This window comes from Plectrocnemia conspersa, unplaced genomic scaffold (genome assembly GCF_051122295.1).
Source record: "Plectrocnemia conspersa isolate PC_06_02 unplaced genomic scaffold, ASM5112229v1 ptg000001l, whole genome shotgun sequence".
Taxonomy (NCBI): domain Eukaryota; kingdom Metazoa; phylum Arthropoda; class Insecta; order Trichoptera; family Polycentropodidae; genus Plectrocnemia; species Plectrocnemia conspersa.
The window spans coordinates 13367909-13390136 of NW_028277165.1; the positions used below are offsets into that span (position 1 = coordinate 13367909).

General features: G+C 27.4%; 1 protein-coding gene across 1 annotated transcript in view; it reads right to left on the minus strand.

Moving 5' to 3' along the window:
* The window catches only part of LOC148238918 (uncharacterized), a 51963-nt gene that overhangs the window by 20219 nt on the left and 9516 nt on the right, over nt 1-22228 (minus strand). Inside the window, exon 2 of the mRNA XM_088187564.1 lies at nt 13983-14281. Coding sequence (XP_088043690.1) covers nt 13983-14281 — 299 coding nt within the window. The remainder of the gene's footprint in view (nt 1-13982; nt 14282-22228) is intronic.

The window sequence follows — 22228 nt, forward strand, 5'->3', positions numbered from 1 at the left end:
GATAAATGGCTTGAAAAGATTATTTAAATATTGGTTATAAAAAATAACGTATGATATGTCAATGTCGTATAAGCTTTCTGTTTTACAGGTATTATTATTATTTAAATATTTACGAACGGATATTATATTGGGTAATCCCAAAATTAATGTCGTTTTCTTTTGAATTTAAGTTGTAATAGTTAGTCGTGCTTCGGACATTGTTACCTAAATACGTATTTTGTTATATCTGTGTTAAAGCACATCTGGATTTAAAAAAAATAGCCCAAAAAAATTATAATGCAGAAGTACAATTTATACAAAATTGTATGTAATTTAAATTGCTTTAAAAAAAGTCAAGTAAATGACATATATGGTTAAAAAAATCGACCGGGAAATTACGATATAAAGAATAGTAACAGTATAATTTAATACTGCATAGACACATTAGAAAAATTTGGAAGGCTTGGATACAAAGTGTTTGTGTTTCACACTAATTGAGCGAAAAAAAACATATTAAAATTTATATTTATTATGTCTAATAATTTAAAATTTATATTTTCATATCCAATTGTATATAGACGAGAAGTAACCATCAATATTAATTTCAGGCTATTTTTAAATGCGCCACTTATATTTTGAACTACAAGTTAATATATTTAACCTGTTTTTTTATAACCACTGATTTGTTTCTTAGAAAACTTTCGCTTATTTCGGACAGCATGTATTTAGTTAAATTAAATAATACTTGTATATTATACTTATTAAAGTCTTTAATTTTTTTAAATATTATGTGACATTTAGAATCAACATCAATCTTTTACCTATTCTTTAGTAGAAAGCAAAAAAATATACAATATATTGCATTAAATATAATGTGTATATAATTTAATAAAATAGTTATTACTTGTTACTATTCTAGGCTAATATCTTTAAAACCGATTACGTTACCATCTGTTTTATATAAGTTTATTTGTGACACTAATAAAAATAAGGTAGGACTTAAAAAAATTAGGACCCTTTGTAATAGGTAGTATACATATGTATCTTAACGACCCAAAATGTCAATATAATTAATTTTAAAAAGTTTCTGCAATGAATACTTGTTTTTTTTTTATATTTTTCTGTATATAATAAAAAATGATAATAATAAAGTTCTCGGATATTGATTTTAGATATCGTATATACATATGTATGCATCTCAAAAACGTAAAAAATCATAATTAATTTGTTAAAGCAAACGCCAACATTCACATGCCGCATTACAAACATATCAAAAGCCTTTCATAAAATTGACCAGGTAATGTGGGACGTATCATCTTACTTTTTGCACAATGATCATCCTAGCACGAGGTACCTTAAAAAAATACATTTTCTTTAGAAAAGAAAAAAATAATACACGCATTAGCTGGCTTGATGCTTTCCTTAAGACCTCGCAAATGTGTCGCCTTCATTCTGTCGCTATTTATATCCATTCAAAGCTCATTTTTTCTACATCCATAACCATGCTTTGTTGCGTGTAATTCTCGCTGTTAAATTAATTCGTTTAGTTGCGTAGATAATAACAATGCAGTCGTGGAATTAAAACGTTATCTCTCCATGGGCAATTTGGTTTCCGCGAGAAATATCTTCAAAGGTAAAATTTGTGCAAAATATAAAATTCTCCGTATCAATTATGAAATTAACCATAATTTTACCTTTTTGCGCTTTGCTTCATAAAAATTAATCAGATTCCGTGGCGACGCCGAGTTGGCTCTAATGAAAGCCTTTGATAGTCAAATTAACATCGTTTAAGTTGCTATGGCAAAGTCTGGAGACGGTGGTGATGGTAATGGCCCCACCGGCCGGGGGTGGTGGAGCAGGGGGCGAAAGCCACCCCTTGACAATTCATTAAATAAATTATTTAAACCATAGCACGAACGGGGTTCAAACGCTCTTATTTCATAAACGGTTTTAATTGGCCGTTTAAAAACGCTTTATTGTGACTTTGTTTGATGTGAATTTTAACGTTTAAATTTTTCAATTATGAAAAAGAATAGAGTTAAATATTGTATATTTTTTAACGTTTTTAATTTGACTTCCTCGCGAGTTTTATGGCCGTGAAATAATATCGCCGCGTATTTATATTTAATTTTTATTCATATTATTAATAAAACAGAACTTCATTGCAAACGAACAACTAATTCGCACTATTGATACATGTTTAAAAATAAAGAGAAATGTTCTGCATATAATAGTTTTCAATTTAAAATATATTAATATTAACAAATTTATTGGCAATATGTACATATGCATAACCCACTAAAATGCAATAATATATTATATAAAAATATGATTTTTACATAACAAATCAATATCGAAAAATTTAGCAATTTATTTATGTAATATAAATATAAAATTATTTTCTGTTCTAGGTAAAAATTTTCAATTAATTCGATTGTGATTCAATTAGCTATTTTTGAACGATTCTTAGATATTTTTTGCGCCATTAATAATAGTTCAACAAAAAGTTCTTTTGATCGGGCTAATCGCGGATGCGTTGTGCAAGGGTCGGCCCGATTTTAGCAGACCATTGGCATAATTCGTACAATACGGCATTGCGTGTAATACGAAACTACGGTAATCTGATCCAGGGGACTTCGTATCGTCGGTATACTTTGTATAGGGACGGTGCTCCTTTTGAGTAATTCGCCTTGCTTCCAACACCATTGTTCCGATGGGCAATCGGCCTACTAGCACAAAGAGCGCCGATAACATTATATGCATTTGTCATGCAAATATTTGTACTAATATCGGATTTACCAACACACATATATATAACATAGATAAATAAACATGTATGATTTTATACTGATATATACTATATTCAATGAGATTTTGTGTTAAATATTCATTAATACTTTTATAAGTTTGATCACATTTTTCAGGTGTTATAAATTAGTAATTCTATAGAAATGAATAATATATTAGGTAGTTGTTAATAATATGAAACACAAAGATACTAAAAAAATGTTGACGTACTTTTTAAAAGTAATGAAAAAAGACCGTTTTCATTGTTGACGTTTGGTAAAAATTAGGTAGCTTGAAAGCTATTTTTAAATGCGGTAATGGACAATGACTTAAAATTAATATATTTATTATAGTATTTGTGTTGCCATACATTATTAACTGATATATTTATATTATCAATAAGTATCGTGATATTTTTTCATAAAATGCAGATTATAAATATTAATAGATTATATTTATTATTAGGTATTTTATTTTTCTATTTATCGGAGTTTAAAGAAGCATTTTGTATTTAGTTTTTAGTAATTAAATGTTAAAAAAATTGAAAAGCATAAAATATTTTTTTCATATGTAGATTTTCTTAATTATTTTAAATATTTCATTGGGTTTTTTCTGATCTGTTTTTGCTAATGTATGCAAAATTTATCGTTTTTTTATACACATGCTTGAACAAAAATCTCAAAAAGATGTTTAGCCGCATTTCAATAATTGATTTTAAAAGTTAATAATGCATTCTAATATTAAATTTATTTGATGTAAATTTTTGGGGATCAAAGTGAGAATTGCGTATTTTAAAAGTAGAAAAAGCGTAAAATTTAAAAATAATTAAATAAATTTATATTTTTGATATGTATTTTTGAAACGTTACTAAATTTCATTGTTTTTCAATACATTTGGTTGCAAAAAATGCATAAATAATATATTTTAAATATGCATTGTAGTATTGAATTTATTTGATCTAAATTTTGGGGGTTAAGAATTTAAATCTTAAAATTGAAAATAATGAAAAAATTAGTTTTACTTAGTATTTTTTCATTAGAATTATCATTTTCACTATCGCAGTGATATAGAGAATCTTTGGCTGTAAAAATCTAGGATTCAGTACAAAGTGAGTGTAACTCAATATTTGTTAATCAAAAATGTCACTTTGGATCTTCTTTGGAATTTTTGCTTGTATTAAGAGATATATAATTTACTTTTCCATTCTATTTTTACAATAAAATTACGTTAAAAAGTAAGAAAATAACTTATGGTGATGTGACTTAGCATATTGTTAACATGTTTTGCTTCTTATACTGTAGATTTATTTATTTTTCATAGCGATAATACTTTATATGTAGCATTTTACTTTTATTAATTTTAAATACATTTCGTTATTGTTAGCCCTTACATGTACTGCTTTGAGGTACAATAACTATACATTTACATATATAATTCAATAAATAAAAAATATTCTGCTTATCAATTTTATTGAAATTAAATTTGTTTTAATGTAAATAAATTTAATAGAAAATAATACCATAAAATTAAATGATCATAACAAAAAATATTTTGTATTTATTTTGTAAAAAAATATTGAGAGCCTTTGAATTGATATAAAAAATACCAAAATAGTCGAATAATAGGTATATTAAAAATATGTAAAATAAATGAATGAAATTTATTAATAAAAAACAAATAAAATAAATTATTAAAACACACTTATTCAAAAATGCACTAAAATAAATCAACGCAATAAACGTGGAGAATCGCTGATTTTTTATTATATAATTTACTATAAGTGCAATATAAAATAATAATAAATATATAACAACTATAGAAAAATATGTTAAGTTAACTCACTACCAGGTGTATACCAAAAAATTAACAAATGTGTCAAAGTTAACTCACTATTTAACCTGTTCAACGCCAAGCAAATTTCTATGAATTTGCTCTGTAGGCCACCATTTTCAACCCTTTAAATTATTATGAAAGAGAAACATTATTTACCTAAAAAATCACTGTTTACTTTCCTTTTTATTATTTTTAACATAAAAGTGAAAAAAAAGCACAGAAATAACAAGTTTTAAAAACCACTGTCAGGGCTGCCACACACAAATATTATATGTAATTTATATTGTATGTTATTTATATTATATGTTTTTGGTAGTTTTTAATATTTGTATGGGACACGATAATTTCCGTTGTTTTAATCAAAATCTTTTATCAAAATGGCAGCTACTTCATATATTTAAAAATTTTCAACTATGTCAAAAATTTTTTAAAAATAGTTAATATGGCAATAATGTTATATTATAAACAAAAACAAAATTCAAATTCAAAAAATGTTATTTTTTTACAAAACATTGTGTTTTTTTTATCATTTAAAAAAAATATTGTAGCAGCCCTAACAACGTCTGTATGCTCGATCGTAAATAATAAAAGAATGGTTCAAAAATTGCACATTTTAACGATCACATTCCATTTAATAGATGTCTCTGTATTAAATTAACGAAAAAAAAATCGAATTTATTAATAAATGTGTCCGTAATAACATTTGCGTGCCTGCACGCGCTGGCACTTGACGGTCCGACCGCTTTGGCGTGCGGGCACGTCACTGGCGTCTAAAGGGTTAAAGGATTAAGATTTCATTGGTTCTGATAAGATTTATATTTTTTTAGATATATATTTAGCTCGCGAAGTGACATTTGGATGGTTTTCAATTATTAATTGAATGGTTAATCGATTGTTACATTATCATACATATAACTAATAATTTGAATGTGGATTTTTTTATATAGTTTCGGATTATCTTATACAAAATGAATCTTAAAAGGGCGATATCTCGGTAAAGTTATGACTCACGAATCGCACCACACAATATGAGGATCAAACGTGGTTTTCTCGACGTGGGAACGAGTCCGGGTGTTTCGGAGTTGTTCCTGGGTATCATGGCGTAAAATTCGTTTGTGCTCGAAAGAAAAACCTACAGATGTGAAGAAATAACGATCAGGGGTTGCCACTTCATGGGGGTCATAAAAAGGACACATCATATCGCATTAAATCGTTCTGATATATTATACATGTGACATTAGCGTATTGAAAGCTATATGTTTGAATGAAACATTACTGCAATTGAGATAGTGTAATAATGGTTTATATTATATGAATAAAATTGATTAACCCTGAAATTTGATCAAATAAAGCTTAGGTGCGGTATATCAAGATCTCTTTGTACAAATTTAGCCTTATTTTATCTGAGTCGTAATAGCCTGAAAGCCGTTACTTAGAAGAGCAAAGCCTCAACAAAGCTCGCTCCATTTATCACTCGGCCTCGGCTTGATTCGTTAAGCTTTCACGGTTCGTAAGCAATCCGTAATGGTGAAACTTTATTACCGCATTAGAGGACTAAACATTTTTATTGCTCCATATCATATCATAGCGCTCGCAACACCTGATATTGTATTATTATTAGTATAATATTAATAATATAATATTTCCAGATCGCTCACTATTACATAATAAAATATTCCATCCGTTTGGGGTCCGGTTCCGTTTCGTAAAAAATATACCGTTCATAACTGAAAGGTTAGAACCTTCCCGGGAGCTTTTGTCAACGGCAACAATAGACGGGTCTAATTGAACCAAACAAATTTGATTATATCAGTGTTAAATGAATTATACGTTATTGGATGTCAGCCTATTAACCGAGTTTCACATGGCTCTATTCAGTCTAAACATATCGCTGACAGAAATTTACTTTTATGTATGATTGATGGTTAAAAAGAAGGGATTTATGCGTTTGATTTGTATTTGTATGTACGTACGTAAAGCTTATACATAATGTGTATTTATTCATATTTTTTGAAGTATAAGATAATGATGATTAAATTTTACAATCTATAAAAATGTAATAGTTAGACGTAATTGGTAATTGAGTGGTTTTTATTACCTGTTTTAATTGTTCAAGACTCTTATATAATTCTTACGGAAATAGCACATTGTTACATAAATAACGGCTGTTTTATTACAACGATCTTAAAATTTACTATTATTATTATCATATTAATAATATTTTTTCCGTAGCATTTTAAAATTATTAATATTTAAAAAGTACCTCGTATTTGACCAATATGTGCAATATTAATTTAAAGGTTAGAAATTCTGTATTTTAAAGCTTTTTTAAATTCCGGAAGCTCCTAGGCATCGAGATTTTTAAACATAAATTCCAGATTTAAAGATTTATTTACGTATTACATGAATAATGGATTTCTGGTTCAATTGAATGGAATATAAATGCGTATGGCACACAATTTTACTCAAAATTGTGTTCTGTAACTCTTCTAAAATTGTTATATTTTTCTCATTATCAGAATAAAATATGAAAGTTATAACTTCATTTATGTGAATCTTTATTTTCATTATAATATAAGTTAATTAAGCGTTTCTTTTTACTGAAAATGAGCTAATATTATTATTTAAATATAAAATTGGAAAGGTAATAATTACTACAATATACAGAATCGAAGCATATAGGCAATATATTTTTTTATTAGATCGAGAACTAAAATATTTACTAGAATAATAATATTAAACTAACTTATGCAGCTCCTTAATTTAATCAATCGAAGTGTAATTCAGTAAAATAATAAATATTATGTTATACCTTTAAGTATTTGTGTTGGCATTATTTATTAACTAATATAGTTTTGTTGTTAAAATTGAAATTTTTAACTGTCAATAAGTACCGTGATATTTTTTTATGAAATACAAATAAGAAATAGTAATAGCAGATTTTCATTAATAAATATTTAAAATATATTTTTTTTAGAGTTTATAAAAGTATTTCGTATTTGAGTTTTTTTAACGATTTAATTACTTAAAAAAATTAAAAGCATAAAATATTTTATTCATATGTAGAATTTATTTATATTTTTTTTCTAATTTGATTTTGCAAATGCATGCAAAATTTCTCGTTTTTTAAATACAATTTTTTGAACAAAATACTCAAAAAATATGTTTAATCGCATTTTAGTGACTAATTTTAATGCTTAATTATGCATTGTAATATTTATTTTATTTTATCAAAATTTTTAGGGGTCGAAGTCAGAATTATATATTTATTATTAATTAAATATATTTGTCTATTTATCTTTGAAAACGTAACTATTTTTTTTGATTTTCAAATAATTTGATTGCACATAATGCTCAAATGATAAGTTTTATAATTGATTTTATTAGTTAATATTTGCATTATTATATTAAATTTATTTTATATAATTTTTAAGTTTCCAGAATTATGTATTTCTTAAAAATTAAAAAAAGTACGCGTTATGTACTATTTATTAAGTTTAACTATAGCTTTCATTATTGCAATGATGTGGAGAATCTTGAGCTGTAAAAATATTTAATTCAGTGCAATAATAAATATTAAGTTACTTCTAAAACATAAAATTTTAATTTAATCAGGTTTTTATTAATAACAGATTTTCACTGTAAACTTATATTTATATTTCTAGCTAGATATTGCGTAATCTTTGCCACAGTCTGTTTTTAAATTTAGATTATTTACCTTAATAATGTCGAGAGAAATATTAAAACATTTTTATGGTTAGACTGATTTTTTTAATCGCAATTTTTAAATTTCTGAATATAAAAAATAAAAGATAATATATCTTTAAAGTAATAATATTATGTATTTATAAAAATATATTGTACAAACAGTTTATGGGTATTATAATATTAAAATTATAAACATTATTTAAAATTATTTGGTACAATCGCGTACCTAATATGTATAATAATTAATATCGTTTATGTGTGATCACGTAACATGCTGCCATGAAATTCGGCTAAAGTCTGAATTTCTGTCGAAAATGGATTAGTGCACTAATTAAAACGCTCAAATTGAGTTGATCGCATTATTATTGGAGAGTAATTACTTCATCTTAACCATGTTAGTCGCAGGCCGTATTAACTGTGGCGGGCTTGACGTGGATGTTTGCCCGCTAAAACAGAGATACTAAACCAACGTTCATTTTAAAATTAGATAAAACATCATAGTATAAAGTAAACAGTATAATTATTTAAAAAATATATATTAAAGGAATCAGTCATAACGTACTAATAAAATAGTAATTTTAAGTAATTAAAATATATTGAAGTATTTGAACTATATACACATAACAATATAATTGTTATATTTAACATAAAAAACATTTTTATTTATAGAATTAATTAAATACACATTTAAAAATATATATGATAGATTGTTTAAGGTCCATGTATGCGACAACTTTTGGGGGTGTTATGGGGAGAGTGATAATGTGGTTATAATTGAAGCTCGCGCTCGGAAAATCTACTGCAATTAATTTAGCGGTGTGCGAGCGTTAATGAAAGGGGATTTATAATTAAGGCTTTATATCAACAATCAACATTAATCCAATAATTACTGTTGTTATGATTAACGTTATTTTGAATGGCATGGGTTATCGCAGCAGCGTTTAACTGAATCTTTAATCTTAATTTATTAGATATAATTTAAAAAATGTATAATAATAATTAACATTGAAAAATAATTAAACACGACTTTTAATAGTATCTCGAATAGGAATCAAATGCTCGGTAGCACTTTACATCACATGTGCTTGTATATATCTATCCGACCATCTGCCCGTCTGCCAGTTATAATTGTGTTAACGAGAAACTCTAGTTAACGCTCTCTGACGCAGCAGTCGCCAACCATTGACAATATTTTTTAACGGCATGCACGGTTGATTCCAGAATTTTTTAATATAAAATGTGAATACATGTGAAATAGACGCTTTGATGCGTCCGGTGTGTAGCAAATGCCAATATGGTTAATTTACAACCCCTTGATCTTCATAAGGGTTAATAAACGGTTCAAGTGCTACAGCACCCCATCGTCATTCAGACAGGAACAAGTGTTCTTTCACATAAGACTTTATTTATTCCTGATCGAGAATTTTGTAAATAGACCATTTTCTATTTTGTAAGTAGGAAATATACAAAAATTCGTGAATGTAATATTTTAAGATTCTAAGGCAAGAACACGCAAACTGTACTATATATATTTTGTTGTATTAAGACATTTGCAAATTTTTTTTTTAAACTGTAATTTCTAAAATTCTATGTAAATAAATGTATGTAACGATAGCAAAAAAACATGTCGCTAACTTATAGAGCTATATTTCAAATTAAATTTATAGTAATATAACATGACTTTAATTATTTTTATTTTTGCGTTTAATCTTACGCTGTAACCTAACAGGCGTAAGCCCAATGCGTGACAATAGGGTAAATATGTTCCAACTGTGTAAGTTAATCAGAAATAATAAATAAGTATTAACCACTAGACTTTTCAGTCTGGGTATCGGTGATTCTACATGTATTAATAATTATAAACTATCATGTGTAATATAATTTAAAATCAATAGTTATCACTCTTCCGCTGAGGCTGATTTTTAATAATACAGTATTTTTATAAGTACATATGCGAGTCTGCTGCCGTGGTTCGAACCCGCAACTTCTGGGTTACTGGTCTAAATTTTACAGAATACGCTTTACCGATCTTGTATGTAGTTTAACATATACCGTAAACAATTTACATAATTGGCTACTATAATTAGCATTATTCTAGCAATGCGAAAAAGCACGTATTTTTATTGTATTTTTAAAATGTTAGTTTATTTATATGCATATAAAGTAAGCTAACAAAACTTATTGCTATTTAAAATAAAATGTATAGTTTATCTTTCCTTTTTAATTTCAGTTTAAGTCATTCACTTAATTGTGGAACAGATTAGTTATTAATGGTCGTGGGATAAAATCTCAGACGATTTTCGTTTTTTTCGTAGAAAATCAAATTTAATTGTTATGATTGTTCACTTAAGATATAATTTAAATCCAAACAACGCAACAACCAAATTAATTCAACAATGAAAAAATAAATTTGATTAATAATTTCTATATAATACATATTTTTGTGTTTTTTTACTGCCCCACCTTTATATGTCGAAGCTTCTTGTTTAAGCAGTTGAAAAAATAAATTATTATTGCATATTAAAAAAAAATAACGAGTCGCTGCCTTTTGGCACTTTAGTGATTTTTGTCTAACCGTTATACAGATTAGTCTATATGTACCCGCTTGTGAAGCATATTATATTTTTCTAGATGTTTTAAGTAGTCCAACTTTTTTACAGGGTTTTGAATTTTAATGCGTGGTTCTCATTAAATAGTTTGAGTTGATCGTGGGTCGACACCCACGATCTTATTTATTCGATATGCTTTTATCGCTACAATGATATTTCAAACAGCTATTGCACTATACGTTCCTTAACAGTAATCGCGTCAAAAGCATTGTTTAATTTCTTAAAACAGATACGTCATTTGGGGGGAGAGGGGTGAGGGAATTCCCCCCCTTAATTTTAACCGGAAAAATGTATAGCATTTAATGAAATATTATGAATCTTAATGAAATTAAATGAACCTATAAACTTGGTCCTATTTTAAACAATTTTGGTAATTATGCGACAATTGAGCGTAGCTAATAAAAACTGTATATATTTTAATACTAGTGTATTGTTTATTAAAACATTGCATCATATAGTTTATATCATTTTCTATTACAATTACACTGTATTTGCGCACGTCAAATGTGACCTTCTACTCTTCTAAACATTCGGCTCGCATAATTTAATAAATCGGCATTTAGTAACATTTGTTTTATGGCGCGCATTCCATTATCGTTGGCCCGTTGTCAGCGCAATTACAAATGTTTGTGTTAATTACATTGGAAACCCATTACATGGTCCATTGATAAGGGACGCGCTCGAGCCACAATTTAACCCTTCATCGCCGGCCCCTCGCTCTAATCTAATGAACCCAGGGCCCTTCGCTTGTCAGCCGATGACTGATGGAGACGGACTGACACTTCACTAATTCACTCTTTTAAAATTTAAAGCTCCCAAAATGGCGACCCTGACCAAAATCAATTACATGGGCCTTTAAATTTAACCCACATTAAAAATCGTTTAAAACTATTTGTATAAAATTTTGTCAGGGTGTGCAGTACAAAATTATAGTTATATAAATAAATTTTGTATATAATTTATTTAAATGAAGTTTAAGTATTAATTTACTTATTGTTAGGCAAATATTAATATATTGATATGTTAAATTAATGAACAATTCCATAGTACAATTCACAATTTAATTTTATATAAAATAGGATACTATTTTTTCATAATATAAAATATTACATCTAGGGTAAAATGTAAAATTTGATTTCTGTTTCTTCAATAAGAATAAAATTAAAAATATATATGTTAATCTATATATAATATCGCAAAAAATATATTAAAACTTTTATATAATATATAAAATACGTTATGTTTTTTAATAAAATTCTATAACTAACGGCTATACATATAAAACAATAAAAAAACTATATACATAGATAGTTTCAGTTTTCCATAATATTTACACGCAAATATAAATATTAAGTTGTTTTAATATACATATATAAAGCAATATAATTTGTTTTTAGTTGTTTGTTCATTCTAGAAGCATGATAGAATAGTGTTTTGTAATTTCTATCACGTTTGATAGATCAAAATTAGTGATTAATGTAAGTAATATGTTATATTTTCGATCGGTTGTCACAGATTAGGTGTACCTAGATTTTTTTGTATCTCACGGATGAATAATTAAAATTAAATTGTGCATAGTGACACCTATTGATTTTAAGCTGTAATAATATTTTTTAATTAATAAAATATATGGCACTGATTTAATTTAATTTAAGTCTGATACGTCTCACTACTTACGTTGAAGTTATTGATTGTGTTGACTCAGTTGTGACGCATTAAGCAAACTCTTGTAGTGTTATAGCATATTATTTAAATCACGGTTCATGTAACACTTCTATCTGTGATATCATGTAAAAGTCGTTTATAATATAATTTCAGGTGATATACCTTTTTAGGTATCTAATTAGCAGCTTTAATTTATTTAAATTTAGTAGTATTTTTTTATAATTGTATCTACTTATTTTATATCTCAAATTTCCTTTAGTTATTTCATGTTTTGTTCACAAAGTTAGTAAAGGTATTTTTAGACTTCTTGCAGTGTTTCATTTAGTGATAATGGGGTTGGATAATTTTTATGATAATATATCAAAAAACAAAGAGATATTATAATATATTTAAGCAATTTAATTTAACCCTTTGTAGTCCAAAGTTTTTATAATGTTGCTATAAGTCCATGCCATTTTGAATGAATATATTCAATTAAATAATTTATTGAGCATTAAATATAATAATAATTAATAAAAAATATTTCTTCAATAGTATATAAAATAACATTTATTTTGCCGGAATTAACTTTCGAAGATAAATTATATATTTAAAATATAAATAATATTATATTATTAAAATTTTTTTTTTTTATTATATCTATTTATTTATTACTAAAATTTACTTTTTTTGTATTGTAGTTTAATTTTATTATTTAATGGAATTTAATTGCTAATAATTCAAGATATATCCTAATTAAAATATACAATTTTTATTAGTTTATTCTCTTATTATATTATATAGAGATATTTATATAACAAATTAAATATTTAAAATTCGTTTTATTTATTTAGTTTTCTTATTTATATTATTATTAATTTAAAAATATAATTTTAAATAAGTTGAAGTAAAAATGTTCAGACGTATGGACATAGGAGCTGCTAGCAAAAATAAATGTCCAATACGTGTGGACAAAGGACTCCAAAGATTAATGATATGTTGCTACATTATTACTTATTTTATTTTATTTATTTAGCCAATAGTATTGTAACATAACATAACGTTAAATCCAATGCTATGTGCAAACCAAATAAAATTAGGGTAACAATCAACACTAAACCTTGGAAGACGTCTTTAAATCTAGCTGTCACTATGTATTCCGAGTATGATATTATTTTTTGCGTATTTTTTTATAAATACAAATTAGATTCTGCCGCTGAGAATAGAATTCGATATCTTTAGATTATAAACTAGTATCTGAGGTATTGCACTATAATGCTTAATATACTATATAAAATAAATAATATGAAAAAAATATTTAGTCGAATTATTACTAAATGCACGACGACAAACTTGTTAAACTAATTTCACCCGGCGAAATGCTAGTTTGCGCATGAATTAATTAAATTTTAACTCAATTACCTGCACTCTAACTTCCGGAAGGTTAACTTTCATGGCGAGCTCTTCCCGCGAGTACACGTCCGGATAATGGCTTTTTTCAAAAGCTCTCTCCAACTCGTGCAGCTGATAGGTGGTGAAGGTGGTTCGATTGCGCCTGTGCTTCTTCTTTCCGGAGGCGTCGTTGCCCCCTGCGTCCGATCTGGGGTCCCCCGAACCGGAGCCGGCGCCCCCGGGTCCTCTGGGACCCTCGTCTGAGCTGTCACCGGGGCTCCTTTCGAGGCGAGCATCTGTGCCGTCGTTGCTATGACACGAACCTTCGCCTGAAAATTTTCAATTACCTTTCAGATATATTTTTAAACTTACTATATCATAACATGTTCAAAACGTAATAGTTTAACCCCTTTGCGTACGCAATGACACATGCACGCTGTGAAATTATAATAATTTGCCTGAAGTGATTGATAAGCGTAATTCAAGTTTCCCCCTCGTGCGTTCGAAAAGAGTGATTGCCACCGTATCGCATAATTTTGATGCGAAACATTGAGGTGGTATTTATTTTGGAATATGTATATATAGTTTATGTTAATACACTTTTTAATTGTCGATATTACAGAGTCACAAGTGTACAATAGTATTTTTAATATAAGAAAAGGGTACTTATTAGTTTGTACATCGCTACGCTCAAAAACCAATAGTTGTTACTACCCACTGCGCTTATCGTGCTGTTCAAACACAAACCTAACCTAAACAAATTAACCGTTATATTAGTATAGGTTAGGTTTGGGTTTGAACAACTAATGGACGTTTTGCAAATGACAAATTTGAGTGCGGTGCCGTACTCACAAATACCGAAAAAAGTACAGCAAGTATTTTTTTGAGCTCTACAATAAAAAAATATAATTTTGCAAATAAAAAGCTTAGCGAGTTTTGGTAGAAATTTCAAAACCGATATTTTTCTTTCGCAATAATTATAGTTTAAGTAAAAAAAGTGAATAATCCTATGTATAAAAGTTAAATATAAAATATTATGCTACATATTCTTTTATAATTGCTACATAATAATTTATTATGCTACATAATATTTTAAAAATATTTACTAATTAAAGTCAAAATATTAAAATATACATATTAACTATTTTATTGAATCTTTAAAGTTAGTAAACTGTTAAATTTACGTTAAATTATATTTCTAAAACACATGTAAAAACAAATTAAAAAAAATATTACAGATAAAAAGAATATTATTCAGATTTTAAAATATATTGTTTTAAAATATTTTGTCAGTCATTTTTCTAGTGTATAAAAATTTTCATTTTATTAAATTTAATCTAAAAATAAGAACAATCGAAAATTATATTTACATAGCTCGACTAAGTCAAATACCATTAATTTAAACTCTATGACAATACTAGAGATATAAACAAACATTAAATTTAAATTAACCCTTATGGACTAGACACATATGTAAGTAATGTTTTAAATTTGTTAATAATATAGTATGTATGTAAAAAGCAAATATATCAGAAGGATAGCAAATATATACAATAAATATATTTACACTGTAAATTAGGTAAAACCATCATTGAAATTAACCCTTTGAGTCGTGAGTTAATTTATTTATTATACATTTGTAAGCATACATCTAAGAGTGATTTCATTTTACGTATTTTCCCATAATTATTTCTATTGTTATTTATTTATTATTATTTTATTTTGCATTTATAGCTAATTACCGAAAAAAATTTCAACGTTTTCGATTTAAATTTAACAATTTTCACCGTTTTTTTTTTTTTATATTACTCCTTTTTTGTATAAAAATGTAGTAATAATTTATTTTAACATTATTCTATTATTAAATTTCGATAATTTATTTTACACGTTTTTTTTATATTATACAACTTTTGTGTATTTTTTTATATCATTTCTAAAATTTTTTTATAAAATTAATATGATTTTTTTGTATTGTTTATTTATTTCGTACTCTTTATAATATCGACATTATTTTCTATGGATTATAAATAAAATGCTTTTTATCTATTATTTCTTTGGTTAATTATGTGAATATTTAACTTTCTGTGGTATCTCAAAACATTGAAAAATTGACCGCCGTACATGTACGGCAATAACGCGCAAAGCGTTAATTTAAATGCGAAAGAAAATTCCACGGTCCAGAAAATGAAATTAATTGATATAAGACTTTAAAGTTTATTGATTTTAAGAATTATGTTTTATTTTTGTGTAAAAATTATAAAAATAAAATCTTTATCAAAATTTTCCTATGATTTTTTTTCAAAATTTTTGTTTTATAAAAATATTTGTTTTTGTCGAAGCAAGCATATTGAAAAAACGAATAGTGAATTTTTCACAAAATAAGCAATGTTATAAATATATTTACTAATGACAAATTCTTTAATAATTTAGTTTTTACTTAAATGTGTTTTATACTAAGTTCAATTCAAAATATTGTAATATTGAAACTTAAACTAGGTTTTTTGAAATATTGTAAAAATTAGATGGACCTTAGCCTTGAATAAAATAATGTGTACTATGTTACTTGACCTATATGGTGTGTTAATAAATTAGTACAATATTTACATATTATATTTGCCATAAACATAACAATATTTTTAATTTAATTACTACCCGTTTATTACAATATACGTTCAGTAGCAAAGAGCCGAGAGCGCGTTACCAAGTCGAATAAATATTGTGGGGTGGGAATTTATGTAAGTTGAATTAAATTAAGGTTTATGTGACACACTCTTAACGAACGGCGTATACATATTATACATATAAGAGCCGAGTCGGTAACTGTTAAATTAGCTACCCCCAGGTAAACAGTTTCCACGTTGCTCGCCGGGGGTGAGTTTTTAATTTTCATGGACGGCGAGCACGCGATACGATTTCATTGTGCTTTTAGAAAAATTTAAAGTCTTCATCAAACGACTCAATTTGGAACCGGGCGAATATCGACATTAAATTAAGGCACAATTGGATAGTTAGGGTTAGACAGATTTATTTTATACCGTATTTCAGTTATGAATTTAATTCGAGGGGTGGGATATTTATCAATCGCTTCTGACTGTAAATTAATTCAAAAGTGCCGGTAATTTAAACCGAATATTAACAGCTACAATTTCACGATCTTTATCAGTTGAAATGGAGAGATTTATGCCACCATTAAATTTTGTAATAATACGCTTGAAACATCATAGCGAATTGCAATTTTTTTCATTTAATTCATACAAAAGCGTCGGTTTTTAACGTTTTTAAGTACGGCAAACTATTTATATACATTTATTGAAAAATAATCGATTGCTGTTTACACAGAAAAATTGTATGAAATTAGCAAAAATTACTTTGGATAATTGCGCAATTTCATATCGGAGCATTAGGCGCACCGGTTCGTGCCCGTTATTTTCGTGTAATTAATGAAAGTCAATTTAATGGAAACTACTAAGTGTATTTGCAATTAGCAGTGGGCAAAAAATGGGTAAATTAATTACAGAAATTTATAACTGTTATCGCAATCTTTTGCCCGTGTTCTTGTGCGGGGATCGTATACGGGCGTACGAAGGGGCAGTAAATCAAAACACAACCCTGGCATTACTAAGCTTTTAATTTATTAACCTTGCATTTTAATATTTATTTTGACCCCCTGAAATTACACATGATGTATGTATGTATATAGCAAAAAATAAAACAAACACGGCAATTCGGAATTCAATCAAAGTGTTTACGTTACATTTGGTACGTAACTGTTTATTTGACGTGCGTTTTAATAAATTTGTTATTAAATTATATTATGTATAGACGTACATATGTATATAAACTTTTACATGTGTATGTGAATATATAATTATTTTTCTCAAGCGTTAGTTTTACTTTATTACGTTTGACAAGTGTACGTGTTACATTAAGTTTGAAAGGTATCAACATCATGGCTAACAGGCTTACAGCTAATTCATCCCACGTTTATTTTTATTGGTTGTAAAGTGTTTGGTCGTACTTAATGACTGTTATTATGTGTGGTGAGGTATTTCTGAGATTCTCAAACACTTTACATACATTTAATAAAATAATGTTTAATAATAATAAGCATTTCGTGAAATAAACATTTAGTAATTATTATTGAAATAAAAGTTTAAAATATCTTGAGGTATCAAACTATCGATAAATAATCATCCCCATACTTTGAGAGTCTCTGATAAAAAAGATCAGAGTGATTTGACGTTCAAGAGGCTTTTAAAGATAGCTCGCTCTTATCTTGATTTGAAACAATCATATCTCTAAAGCTATACGTTTGTTTGTTTTTATTGTGCTTAATTTTTATTAAGTCGCTCTGAGTCTTAAAAAAGAAGTATTCCATCAAATTTAGTTTCAATGTGATTTAGTTTACGCCATATACATGCTAACAACGCGTAAAAAAATCGGTCAAATCACCATGACGTATTGGAAATGGAACGGAGTCTTTATTCTGAATTATTATTTAACACGAATTGGTAACGTAAGGAATAAATTATTTCGTTTGTGATATAATCAAATTTTCTCACATGTGTTCCTAGACGAAAGCGTGATTTGATACGCCTACAAAATCAGATCAATTTATAATATGTGGCGGGGGCGTAAGTGTGCGCGTGTACAGGGCCGCACTAATAAGGAAAATGCCCAGGACGTCGAGTGAAAGGGATGGAATTTTTTAATATATAAAAATAATTTACCAACGGCCTTAACGTTACTTGTAGTTTTTATTATACTTACTTACCTATGCATACATTATTTGGTAGAAGTTTTTTTTAAAGTATGTGCATATTCATGTTCTTATCAAGTACAAGTATTGGTAAATTAGTTGAGTTAAGATACTGATATATTTTTTTAAAGCATAATATATTAAATTTTGCCACTAGTTTAGCGAGAAATATCGAGTAAAATTTTGATTTTTTTCGTCTAGGAAGTGTTGCATCGATCGAATTAAATATAATTCGAAAAAAGCAAGGCCTTAAGAATAAGGTGGATAAAATAAAATCTTCCAGTCAAGTTCCTTGATTTTACCGAGTCAATTTCATCATATGGGGATACGCATTGTAGTGTTGTAGAACTATTCGAATTCTGTTGACAAGTACAGGGCAATTTTATTTTACTTCTTTGGCAAATGATCCAGTTGATCACAAAATAAGCTTGCTGTTATTGTTTAGCCAGGTTTAAGAGTTTCATACTGCACAATTCCTTTGCAATCCCACCGTACACACAAAATATTTTTTTTCACAGAGAGCCTGGGCTTTGAGGTAGGTCTTATTATTTGACGTTTAGATAATCACTGTCATTTACGACGATTGCTGATTTACAAAATTTATTTTTCATCTCCAGTAATCAAATGATTAAGAAAAGGCGACCAGAAAATTAAAAAAAAAGTTGCTAGTTAAATTTATTTAATTGATAAGATAAAAGGCAAATAAAATACTTCAAGATTTTCTTTTACTCTGTGTATTAGTGTGGATAGCGTCAGTACAAACTATGCTACTGAGGTAATTGGATCCATCAAAACTCAGAACAAAAAAAAACACATTTGGGTCAATATGATTATAAAAATATAGCAAAGATTTTGAGAGCAAAAGGTACTGCATCGATGCAATCATATCAGTCAAGCTTTTACCAAAGTGTGACACGATGGACTGCTCTATAAACCTGTTGAACAAAATATATTTAATATTAGAATCCTACATAAGAGGTAGATTCTTCCACGTGAGTGTCAACTCGGAGTGCATGGAGCAGAAATAGATCAACTCCGGAGTTCCACAGGGAAGTTTATTGGGACCGGTACTCTACCTAATACACCTATATACGTATATGGGTTCAGCAGCAATATCGATATTTGCCGACGATATAACTGTGATGGTTTCCCATCAGGGCCCATTTTACATGTCATAAATTCTCCAAAGAAACCTTAATGAAATTAAACAATGGATTAAAAATTGGAAAATGGAGACAAGACTTACACGGCGAAAACATATTTTTACTAAAAGGAAACAACTCGGTATTCTGCTTCGAAAAATGCTCTGGATGATGGTACTGGAAAGCAATTAAATTTAATTCTTGCCATCATCCAGAGATTCCAAAACAAGGTTTTGCGAATGATAGTCGACACTGCCAAGTATGTTCTTAATGACATTAACATAGAATCCAGACAGAGACAGACTAAAACTCCACACAAAAAAATGGCAAATAGACTACTTGACAGTAGATCTGTAGACACCAGACGATTTAGTTCATCTGATATACCTGACAAACATGACAAACAATAAATTAAAAATAGTGAATATAGTAAATTAGTAGTATATCAAATAAATTAGATTTTGTATAAAAAATATGAAGAGGAATCCAATAAGATGTTTTATTTACATGCCAATATCGTAATAAAAAATCACTTATTGTTACATGTATTAACAGATTGTAAATAAATACAAAAAAAGTGTCTTAAATTATTTATTAAATTTAATACTTGAGATATAAATGGTTCTTTCGTTACAATGTTACAAAAAATTGTGGGAGGCAAAAATTTATTCTGAAAAATCCGTTTGAAAAATCATAATCTTTTTAATTGTTCTGTAAGAGCTTAGCTTATTTTATATTTCTTCAGTATTTCTTCAAATTAATGAATATAATAATACTTTCCCATTAATTACAACTCTGTTTCGTAAACGATCATTATATTTGATAAATAATTATCGTCGGTAAGATCAATATTCTTAAGGTTGAGCTTCTCTGAAAGATGAAGACATTAGCAGGTAATATAGATCCAGAAGTAAATCTGACAGTTGATTAGGGTAAGTGGGCCTGTGCCTCACCTGTCAGCCGCCAGAGGGTAACACTAATTCTGTTTGTACACAAGAGAGTGCATTCGTGACGCACAATGTTATCTAAAAGTGTTTTTATATAACCGTTTAATTTAAATCAATGAGCGTTCATTATAGACATTAAACACTTTTAAATTGAATAACTCCATTCAATTGAATAACTATATTACCCAATAAATAAATATTGAAAACGCATCGTTGCAGATTTTTTTTATGTATAATGTGATTATTGTTATTGTACATCTTATAGTACTAAGTAGATTTACCATAAAAAGCAGTCATTACACAATATAAATGAAATACAAGATAAGGGTTTATCTATAGCCTAACAAGCTAATATTATTTGTATCACAATAACGATTTAATACATATTTAATGAGCTTAACACTATTTATTATTAAAAAATATAACTTATCTCTGTGACAAAAAAATATTGTTTTGTGTTATAATCAATTACTGATATAATGAGTCACATGCGTTATTTATGCATATCATGACATACATTACCTCCTACATTTTTTATGTGAATATTTACATTAAAAAATTGATCTTTAACTTTTTATTGCCAATAAAAACTTGTTAATTAATGATCGTGTAATGTACCGTTAAGAAACTTTTGCTTTCTCTTTTTTTATCCATCACATATTTTGCAAATATATACGCTTAATATAATTGATGATAATGCATATCGTTTGATAAACATCAATTTCAAAACGTAATTAATACATCACATATAGTATTTTTACGCTACTCATAATTGAATTGGACGCTTGTAATATTTTTTGATATAGAGATGTATTTTTTTACCATTCTATCTCAATTATAAACCGAAGAGCATACGTACGTATTTATTCATCAGTAACAATGAGTATTACTGACAGTCAATCATTAATACTTTCCTAATTTGACAGCTCGTTAATAATAATCGAATACAAAACGCCAGCATATACCTCAATTAATAAGCAATATATTATTTCGTAATAAAAAACAAAAGGCGCTGAGTGTGTTAAAGGGTCGTTAATTATACTCCCATCAGTCATCCATTGGTATATGGGGTCGATGTAACGAGCCGTTGGGTGTTAATTAACAACACGACCTATTCTCATGACGTCATCTTAAATCTAATCGCTAATGATCACGAAGTTGTGAAAATCTTAGTGTATAATGTCTAGACAAACAAGAATATTTGCAAAATTTATCGGAAATATTTAAACATTAACATTACATTGAAACAACATTATAAAAAATTAACCATCGGGATTTTTTTTAAATTATTCATTATAATTGAAAATTATTATTTTAAATTTTTTTATACAAATATATGTTTTTAAAAAAGATAAATTAAAAAATAGCTATATTTTACATTATTTTCTTATTATATATAATAGTTTTATATTTATTATTAATTTGTAT